The following is a 10926-nucleotide window of genomic DNA, read 5'->3' as shown; positions in this document are numbered from 1 at the left end:
CTGCCAATACGATTTATATTATTCACCATCATCAGTCCATTGCAATTGTATAAGAGACACCAACACATTGTACAGAATTATTTGCGCATAAGGTTTTTTCCAACATCGTAATTGTATATGCTCCCAAGAGGAGTAAATCATGAGAAAATAATGACTAATTCAAAGCTTTTTATTTAAAGTACAAAGTGTTTTTACTTTGACTAGTCATTATACAATGTTATAACAGTTGTTATCATTTATGAATTGCAATTATCTGACAGATAAAACTTCTGTTTTGATACCTATCCTGAAGGTAGCAAAGATATATTTCTGGCCTACTCCAGGACCAGTCCATAGCCACATGCAAAAATGCATGGAGTTGTACTGAATATAAATAGCTGTTACAGTAGAAAATATAGCATAAGTCTCAGTGTCACTTGTTGAAACAGCTGAAAGGTATCAATTGAACTGTAGTCACTCTGTTGCACTGCAGGCTAGAGGAGGAACAGTTGAGAGCAGGTGAAAAACAATGTGTCCTTCATTTGTGTCCCAGACTGTTCTCAAGGATCTCCAGCCTCTTCGTAACAACATCTAGTATTCACATATTAAGGAAGGTCTGTGATTGAAATAAAACAGTTTTCTTTACAATCAAACAATGTCATGAAGTATATCAAATGATACAGAGTCTGTACACAATGCCTATAAAGGATATTATTCTGGGTCAGTTTCGTCAGTTGCTCATTAACCTGCTTCTGGAACAGCAGCACATTCTCACACTTACACATTTCTTCACCAGTGGGCTGCTCTGCTGGAATAGAATGCATTGTGTTAGGAGTAGATGCAGATAAAGAGTGCAATACAATCATTTCAAATTCACACTGCCTGCCTCATATCAACCACATTGACTGGCGTCCAATGCTATGGCCATTGTAGACCATCACAACACCAGCAGGTGGCAGAGATGTACAGCTTTTCTAGAGTGGAATGCTCGACTTACAAAACTACCCAGCAGGATGCAGTGTTTTTACATTGAGCAGATGAGCAGTGAAAGATCTATACATTTTATCTTATTGCATAACCGCTCCATTAGAGCGAGAGTATTTAGAGAGTATTTAGCTTTATACATCTCACTCAAGTAATACTTTTCACTTTGATTCTCAATCAGAAAAACACTATTTTATATGTGTGGTAGTCTTTCCAGTGATACGATCTTATGGAAAAACAGATGTAGACAATTAGTATTTTCCCATGAAGCAGAACAACCTTTCACCACATCACTAAAAGCACTTCTGATACATCAAGAAACATTGGCTGACCGACAGTGCATGATCAACAAGAGAGAATATAAATCTTCGACGCCTAGATGTACAAACAGTTTAAAGAATTGTGCTGTATGTGTATTTTTTATGACATGAACTCCCTTCATGACAAACCAGGTTGTTTAGAAATGTTTCTCATGAAAGAGTTTTTATTTGAATTTAAACTTTTATTAGTATTTAGAATTCACAATCACCTTTATGGGTACCTTTGCATTACTGTTGAACAGCCGTTGGAATGGAAAATACTCCTCACATTCATCGACTTCCAAAAAGCATTTGACAGTCTGGACTGAGAAACTTTTTGGAAGCTGATGGCACACTATGGCATAGCGATGAAGTTCAACCATCACCCAACAGCTATACCTATCATCTTCCAAAGTAATACACAACGGACACCACACCGACAGCTTCATGTAAACACAGGAGTTTGTTGTCCCCCTTCCTCTTTCTCATGGCAGTTGACTGGCTTATGAAGGAAACCACAAGGCAAAAAAAACTAAAAATAGTGGACACTCTGGTCCCAACTAAAGGATCTAGACTTCGCTGATAACAAAGTCCTGATATCACACACACATACAACAACAGATGCAGAACAAAGCCTCAAAACTGACTACCACTGGTTGAGTCCCAATGGGATTCAACATCAACAAGTCAAAATCCAAGGTGATGAGCATCAACCAATTCAGACAACACCATAAACCTGGACGGAGATACACAAGAGGAAGTGGAAACATTCACTTACCTGGGAAGTGTCATCAGGAAAGAGACAAAGATATACAAACAAGAATAGGAAAAGCGAGAACCAAGAAATGAACCATGCATCTTCAACTCTAACACATGCCTATGAGACATCCTGAGGCAAACACCATAAGAAACAAAGAGCTCAAATAAAACACAGGAAATTGGTCTGGATTGGGCACACCTTAAGGAAAACACCAAACACGACCAGACAGGGCATGGAAGCCAAAGGGAACAAGAAAACCAGGAAGACCCAGGAACAGCTGGAGAAGGTATGTGGAAGCAGAACTAATAGAAGCTAAAACATACCAGAAAGAAGTGGAGAAAACATGCACAAACCCGATGGAGGAAAGTTGTGAATGATCCATGCTCCCCAAAGAGCAAAAGGATTAAAGTAAAAAAAAAAAAAAAAAAAAGTAACGCAGTGGGTACCTTTACATATCCGTGACTTCAATTTGTCTGTTATTTCTCCCATGTGGCTAAAATCTTCTGCATAGTACAAATGCTTAGAGTCTGGCTCTGAAGCAATTTCTCTGAGCTCCTCTTCAATTGCTTTTCCAACACCAAGTGCATATAAAGTAATACCTGAGAATAGTGAAGCAACAAGGGTCAGTAGAAAGTGGAGAAGTGACTTATAGTCAGACAAGTTTTACCTGTGTTGTGATGCTGTCATTACTCTAGTAAGATGCGTAGTAATGGAATGATTTGCTAATTGTCCATGCAACATTTTTATACAATATCACACCTGTGTAGTAACACCAATTACCCTAGTAATAAGAACAACTGCATGCACAGTAGTAAACTATTCAGGAAACACTCCAACCACACAGTGAATACAGGCTAACGAGAAGGACCAGTACCAGCTTCTTTTGCCTTTGCTGCCCATTTTGAGACGTCGTCCTGGGACCGTCCATCAGTGAACACTATGCTCACACGTGGTGTGTTGGACCTGGCGCCTTCCTTGGCAGAGAAGCTTTTCTCAAACATGTGGCGCAAGGCAGATCCCGTCATGGAGCCTCGACCCATGTACTGCATGCCTGACACAGCTATCTTGATGTCCTCAGATGTGGTGAACTGGCCTAGGGTGAACTCTGTCTTGACTTTGGAGGAGTACTGCAGCAGCCCCACGTGTGTACCCATACTGGACACATCCAGCGAGTCCACGATGCCGTTCACAAACTGCTTCACCAGCTCAAAGTTGGCCGTGCCCAGGCTCTTGGAGCCATCAATCACAAACACCAGATCCATCACTCCATCCGCACACTCAGGCTCTGTCACAGACGCACAGTGTTAAACACAACCCAGCTTCAAGGTAGCCTACATCGGTAAAACAGTAGCACCCAGCACTAAATGTATACTAATCACTTCAAGAAGTACAGTTCAAACAAATCAGTTGAAAGGTAACAACAGAGCAGAAGATTCTGTATACATGTTGCATAAATGGAGAATGACTTAATGAGACTAACTTTTGCAGCTCTTGCCATCCTCTGCCAGTGTGTATCCCTCAAAACACTTGCAGATGTAGGAGTCAGTCGTGCTTATACACTGATGTTCACAGCCATGGAAAACTGTCTGGCAGATGTCCAGACCTGGGATTGGTGAATAGGCACATTGTATAGGGTTTAGGTTCATCACACAGGAGCATTATAGATGTTTTAGTTGTATCATTTAATGTCAGACATTTATAAATCAATTTATGAATGTTATATGAGGTGGTTAAACCATTTTACTGAGGATATGGATTAATTTCACAATAATGGAGTAACATTTTGGATTATTTAAAGTTGGCAGTGCAGGTCAACTTTAAATAATAATAAAAACATTGTATTCTCCGCAACAAATCTAACTTGAATATTGAATGAAAAGATTCCAATGATTTTAAAGATGATAGAAAATACACTGTCATGATTTTACTGGTGGTCATGTGTACAAATACCCTTAAACAACCCATCTAATCTACCTAATCTACTGCCTCTATTCTCATTTCATGGTGCATATTGCTACAGCATATTCCTCTTAATCCAAGAAAAAAAAAACAGGGTTTGGAGTGAATATCAGGATTAACGATGACCTCACTCTCATCTCATTTAAAATGATGTAACATAAATACCAGGATGGAAAAACACTGTTGCAGATGCATTCTAGAATATGCAGTTACAGTGGGTTAATATTTGAACACAGTCTACTTACAGTAGTCACATCATCATTACAGGCATCAATTTAACACATTTTAACTTTCATTTATCTTAATGTTAATCATGTTAAATTACAGCTGTATAAATCCAGAGGGGCCAATTATGTATAACACAGCTGATAAAATATTGTTGAAGTGTGGACTTACTTTTACAGGTTTTACCATCAAGATTGAGAGTGTAACCTATTCGACATATACACACAAAGGAGTCTTCAGTGTTCACACACTCATGCTCACACCCATGGTAACCAAGAGCGCAGAGGTCACCTTCTGCAGTGGGTAAAGGTTGTCAGACCAGGTTGCTAAGGTTAATGACCATAGGCTAGTTAGATCTAGGTAAAATGTTGGATAAAGTATATGAAAATAAATAATTATATTAGGTGTGAGTGTACATCAGTAAGAGGCAGGTGAGACTTACTTCTACAGGTTTTACCATCAACATTGAGAGTGTAGCCTGAATGACATTTGCACACAAAGGAGTCTTCAGTGTTCACACACTCATGCTCACACCCATGGGTACCGAGAGCACAGTGGTCAATATCTGAGAAGCATTCATCAAAAAGCAAGTACAGAGAGAGAGAGTGAGTGAGTGAGAGAGAGAGAGAGCGATCATGGGAAAAAAGGACAAAGCACACTAATGCCCCTTCAAGATCATCATAACACCTATGTGCCTGTATTCAGATCCAGCAGATATACAATGACTCAACACAGGCTACAAAATATGCATTCTCTAGGACTGCCTTCCCCTCAATACTGCCAAATGTAACATCTCCTTCTGTTGTGTCTATACTGTCTGTACCCAGAATTGCTGAGTGGTGAGTAGGAGGACATGAAGGAGATGTTGTGTCAGCACCTGACATGGATTTTCAACACGTCTACACCTCTACCACAGAACCAAGTCCAAGGTTCACCACTCACCACCCTATAAAGGGACAAGACTCAGACACTCTGGCTGAGAAATAGATGTCATATTTACTCATCAGCCAATGGGAGATTTTATGGGCCTACTCAATAACAGACAGAAAGAAGTGTCTTGAGGCACTTGATTGCCCTTTCTCTCTGCATGACAATGATTTTAATAGGATTAAACTGTGTCAGACATTCTGGTAAAAAAAAAGTGGAACTTTACAGATATTTTATGAGCGGTAATGACTGATATCAGCAGTTATGTGTGTTTTATTCATTGAGTTAGAGATCTTTAAAACAGGATTTAGATTGAGTTTACTGCCAACTTAGGAGGGAGGTTGAGTATAGTTCTGTTGATAACTGATAACCAGAGAGTGATGAACTTACTACTGCAGGTCTTGCCATCCAGGTTGAGGACATAGCCCTTCTTGCATCTACAGATGTAGGACTCTGGAGTGCTCACACAGTCATGCTGACAGCCGTGGTCCCCCAGGTCACAGAAATCGATTCCTGAGGAGCAAAACATAAGATAATATGTGTATGAAAATAAAGGAATAGAGTGTGCTAAATAAGGACTGTATAGGGGCTAGTATGACTAGGTATGGTCTGAGGCTATAGAACAAAGCATATGTATGAAAGTTGAATGTGTGAACGTATGAAAGATGGATGAGGAGAATTCTGGGTTTATTTACTGTACACAAGCACAAGCATAGCACAAGAGCACAAAAGGGGGGGTAAGGATTATGCTGCGATAGTTATGAATGCTCAAGGATAGCTGTGGATTTAGGTAGTTGTGGTTGTCTGGGGGAGACACAAAAGGAAAAACAATTAATACACAAGACAAGTGTGACAAGCATTGCTACTGACTAAAGGACTAAACGTGGTAAACCAAGAATGAACACAATAAAGGAAGACCATAATGTGATGACCTTAAAAGGCTTGAATATTACCACAATATACAGTACCAGTCAAAAGTTTGGACACACCTTGCCAAGAGCGTGCAAAGCTGTCATCAAAGCAAAAGGTGGCTACTTTGAAGAATCTAAAATATAAAACATATTCTGGTTTGTTTAACACTTTTTTGTTTACTACATAATTCCATATGTGTTCCTTCATAGTTTTGATGTCTTCAATATTAATCTACAATGTAGAAAATAATAAAAAAAATAAAGAAAAACCATTGAATGAGAAGGTGTGTCCAAATGTTTGACTGGTACTGTACATAAAATTATCAATTAGGTTTACACAACAAAAACACACTTACTTTACATGTCACGCACAACACATAGGAACAGGAACAAGCCGCCCCGTGTGCACACCAATGGACCATACTGACTAACTGACTTGGAAAGAGAAAACTGACAGATTATGAAGGAAAGGGAAGGAGAGAGCTAATTAGGGGGGTAAAGACAGGTGTGTTGTGTTGTCAGGAGAGGGGTGTGGCCAGAGGTGATTAGGGAGTGCAGGAGTGGAAGGATGAGCCCATGATCCTTCACAACTGTATATGTAATATTATAATGTCTATGTTATCCCTGCCTGCAAACCAGTTACCCTTTGGGCTTATACAAAATGTAACTGAACTGACTATGAATAAACGCTTTTTATATTCAATTTGGTCCGGTGTTCTCCGTCCTGACACAGCACTTAGGTTTTATGAGTAATCCCCAGGGGGTGATATCCATATCCAGGCTTCAAACTTTCTTCAAATGCATATACACTAGAGGTGGGCTTAGTGAAATATGCAGAACTTGCTGTGATCCAGAGGTATCAAAAAGTCACTTCTTGTTATGATTTGTTGGTATTCTAACACCCTGGATGCACTCCCCCATATATGAACAGCTGGTGAGATAATTCAAAAAGCATACTCCGTCCAGGAGATCTCCCCCACTTTACTCTCAACTTCAGTAGCATGTCCAAATGTGGGTGGACCTGGCACCAATATAGACCTGATACTGTATTTCAATTGAATTGGTCTGGAGGATTCATTCATCCAGTAACTTCCCAAAGAACTGATTGTGTACACACTTTTACAGCATGGAGCATCAGCAAGCCCATGAACTCAATTTCAGGACAATGCAATTCAAGCAAATCTCCATGCATTGGGCTCATTGAGAGAGAGATAGAGAGAGAGAAAGATAGAGAGAGAGAGAGAGAGAGAGAGAGAGAGAGAGAGAGAGAGAGAGAGAGAGAGAGAGAGAGAGAGAGAGAGAGAGAGAGTGAGTGAGGGAGGCAACTCACTTCGACATGTCTTCAGGTCCTCGTTGAGCTCGTATCCAGCCCGACAGCGGCACTCATAGGCTCCCGGCAGGTTGACGCAGGTATGGGCACAGCCATGGTCCACCACAGCACACATGTCATCAGCTAAAGGACCACAACAGGGTTATTGCTACTGCTGGTGTTCCTAGAGTCCACCAGCCTCAGTACTGCATCTTCCTACTGGCCAACATTCCTCAGCCATGCCTCACTGAGCAACATCCTTCTGTTAACTAATGTTGGACATGGATTCAATGCAGGCTTGGTGAATCAAGTGTGGTCAGCTTTCTTAGTGTGAAGTAAACTCACCATGACATGTCTTGCCATCAGGGTTGAGAGTGAAACCTTTCCTGCACCTGCACATGTAGGAGGCAGGGGTGCTCACACAGATGTGCTCACACTGATGGTCCACCTCAGAGCACATGTCTTTATCTAATGTACACAGAGAGATAATATAGAGAGTGAGTGTGTGTGTGTGTGTGTGTGTGTGTGTGTGTGTGTGTGAGAGAGAGAGAGAGACACACACACACACACACACACACACACACACACACACACACACACACACACTCACACACACACACACACACACACACACACACACACACACACACACACACACACACACACACACACACACACACACACACACACACACACACAGTGTATAGCCAGATGACTAGGCTAGTGGATGAAAAACATCCCTCAGAGAAAGAGAGACTCTTACCTTCACACAGCGTGGACTGGAAGACAGAGGTGAGGGTCTCTATCTGGCTGAAGTTGGCCACCAGGAAGACATGCTCTGAATGAGGCTCACTCCCTATGGCGCGCAATGTGCTCATGTCCACTCTGCCCACTCCGATGGCAAAGATCTGGATGCCAGCCTGCCGCGCCTGCGCTGACACCTCCTCCACCGAGTCCTGGGGTCGGCCATCCGTCACGATCATGGCGATGCGGGGGATGTTGGCGTCCACGGGCCGGGCCCCCTCCGCCTCAGAGAAGGCAATGTCCATGGTGTACTGGATGGCCAGGCCTGTCATGGTGCCCGTGGCCAGGTGCTCCATGCTCCGCACGGCCTGCTCCACGTCTGCGTTCGTGCTGTAGGTGCGGAGGGAGAACTCATTCTGCACCACGCTGCCATACTGAAGCAGCCCCACGCGTGTGGAATCGAGCCCCACATCCAGGAAAGGCAGGAGGTGGATGATGAAGTTCTTGACCTTCTCGTAGTCGTGGGGACGCACACTGCGGGAGCTGTCGATGATGAAGACGAAGTCCAGGGGCTTACCTCTACAGGGGCTCTCTGACAAAGACATAAACGAAGTATAAGTGGAAAGATATGATTCTGGTATTTAGGAGTTGGATTTGATTGCTGTTTACAGAATTGTGCTCAGATAGTAGGCTGCTAAACACAGGAAACGGCCTTGAGTGCTTTCCAGCAGTGATCTATAAATCAGTCAAGAAGACAAGACAAAGCGTGGGCAAACTAAAGAAGGAAAATCTCTTGGTTCCAATTACTCCTCAAAGGAGCTACTTTGTCAGGGAGCCTACATTTGCTTCCACTCAAACCTGATGACTTCATTTATGTTTTCAGGGGAAAAGCAATGAATCAATGACTCTTTGCAATGAATGATGAAAGCACACACACACACACACACACACACACACATACACACACACACACACACATTCTATGGTCCATCATTACACTAACCACATTAGGTACCAACTCACTCTTTCAGTTATATTAACCTCTGCTTATCTTACCCACTAAGTTGGTCTGGACTGCAGGGTCGATGTGCCCTCTGGACACAGTTGGTTTTGGGCGGCGTCTGTCTCTGCCATTCACACGGGCTGCATCACAGCAGAGCAGGCAGAAGAGGCTGAGGGCCAAGGATCTCATCTTGACCAGGAGAACGGAGGAGTTGACAGCAGCTGATATCACTTCTATGTGAGGAGACAAAAATAACAGACTCAACCACCTCAACCTCCAGGTTTGGATGGATACACAGACACAGACACACACCGCTACACACACACACACACACACACACACACACACACACACACACACACACACACACACACACACACACACACACACACACACACACACACACACACACAGCAACAGTCACTGAGAGGTTGTTTAAAATGATTCAGCAACCTCTTTGACCCTGAATGGTTGCCTAATATATAAAGTTATGTTTATTATTTGAAAATAACACCAATGGTTGCTGATGGTCTTCCCATATAACATGTAATGTATTGGACAAAACTACATTCTCTGTTGTTGATGTTTAGGTGCACAGGAGGTTTGAGTGATGCGCAACAGTCTGTTCCTCTCCTAGTTCTCCAGAGAGCCATCCATTACCACCCTCATTTAGACTGCATGGTCCAAAGCCTCTCTACAGCCTGCTGCTGCAACAGCACACAAGCAGCCACTATCTGAATGGAGCATTCTAGAAGACATAGCTAAGTTCTGTACAGAGTTCACAGAATTCACATGTTCACAAGTCTGAGATGCAACGTAAGCAGACATGTTTATGACTTGCATGTGAAGTGACCTGGAACAAGCGAGGTCACACACATGAAACATCCCGTACTGTTGAAGGAACACATCTGCACTAGCAATAAGGAAGACTCAAAACAATCAAGACACTAGGCAAACACATACAGAAGATCAACTGAAACAGTTGAAATCTGTCATGAATGAGATGAACATTATAGGACTGCAATTCTAGTAATTGCATACAAAATAGCCATTTTCCATGTTAACTATTAAACAGTTAAATCCCTATCATGTAATTCATGCTGACATATTATAACAGCAAACCTATTTTCCTTACCTTTCTAAATCCATCTTGTCTTATAAAAACAGAATCAAAGTCAACTTGTTTACCATAAAACACATTTTAAAAGTTTTCAGTTTTTCTGTTAGCATTGAATCTGTGATGGCTTTTCATGATGCAGTAGGAGGAAATCATCTGGTGCCAGAACTGTAGCTCATGTAAACACATGGTGAAACAGGTGTCAGCTGGTAATTCCTCATTTTGAGATTGGTAACATATTGAGAGATAATTCATCACAGCTCTCTGTCACATCAATATGAGGAGTGATTCAATTATTTATGCTAGTTACTAATAAAAAATATATAGTCAGCTAACATGAAACACAAATATTATGTCAGGAAAAGCTCACTTACCTTATTGCCAAAAGAAAATAACTTTCTCTAAAAAGTCTCCCAATACTGTTTAACCAAACAAAAATGTTTAGAACAAGAATTCCACCTGGGGGATTGCCTACAGTAGCTGGAGACTCCTTGCTTGTCTGAATATGCAGATGTCCTTCAGCTTTCTGCAGGCACGTGCAGCAAACTGGCCCACAATCTTCACTCTTCACTCTTCCATCCTCTGGCTGCTCCTCTATTTACTCCCTCAGCTTACCTCTACCTCTGACACTAAGCTGGGGGAGGCCTCTTTCCTGAGTGAGTCATTGTTGAAAAAAAACAAAACAGTAACCATATTCTCATGTTCATAT

General features: G+C 41.9%; 1 protein-coding gene across 1 annotated transcript; it reads right to left on the bottom strand.

Moving 5' to 3' along the window:
- Nucleotides 1–358: 358 nt before the first annotated feature.
- LOC310811436 (matrilin-2-like) lies at nucleotides 359–10683 on the bottom strand. Its single transcript, XM_083679588.1, has 13 exons — nucleotides 10592–10683; nucleotides 9154–9333; nucleotides 8117–8689; nucleotides 7699–7821; nucleotides 7375–7497; nucleotides 5524–5646; nucleotides 4649–4771; nucleotides 4378–4500; nucleotides 3503–3625; nucleotides 2897–3307; nucleotides 2469–2621; nucleotides 692–784; nucleotides 359–573 (listed from the first exon to the last, which is right to left on the bottom strand). Exons 2-13 carry the CDS (start codon nucleotides 9287–9289, stop codon nucleotides 518–520), a joined length of 2160 nt encoding a protein of 719 aa, XP_083535714.1. The 5' UTR covers nucleotides 9290–9333; nucleotides 10592–10683; the 3' UTR covers nucleotides 359–517.
- Between the last annotated feature and the right edge of the window lie 243 nt (nucleotides 10684–10926).

This window comes from Argentina silus, assembly GCF_951799395.1.
Source record: "Argentina silus genome assembly, chromosome: 10".
Classification (NCBI taxonomy): domain Eukaryota; kingdom Metazoa; phylum Chordata; class Actinopteri; order Argentiniformes; family Argentinidae; genus Argentina; species Argentina silus.
This window is presented reverse-complemented; position numbering and strand designations above follow the sequence as displayed.

Coding starts and splice junctions, on each gene's coding strand:
- LOC310811436 (XM_083679588.1), bottom strand. CDS start 9,289: ATGAGATCCTTGGCCCTCAGCCTCTTCTGCCTGCTCTGCTGTGATGCA. Junction 2,622..2,896: donor AGCAAAGGCAAAAGAAGCTG/GTACTGGTCCTT, acceptor CACTATTCTCAG/GTATTACTTTATATGCACTT. Junction 574..691: donor GACGAAACTGACCCAGAATA/ATATCCTTTATA, acceptor ATATGTGAATAC/TAGATGTTGTTACGAAGAGG.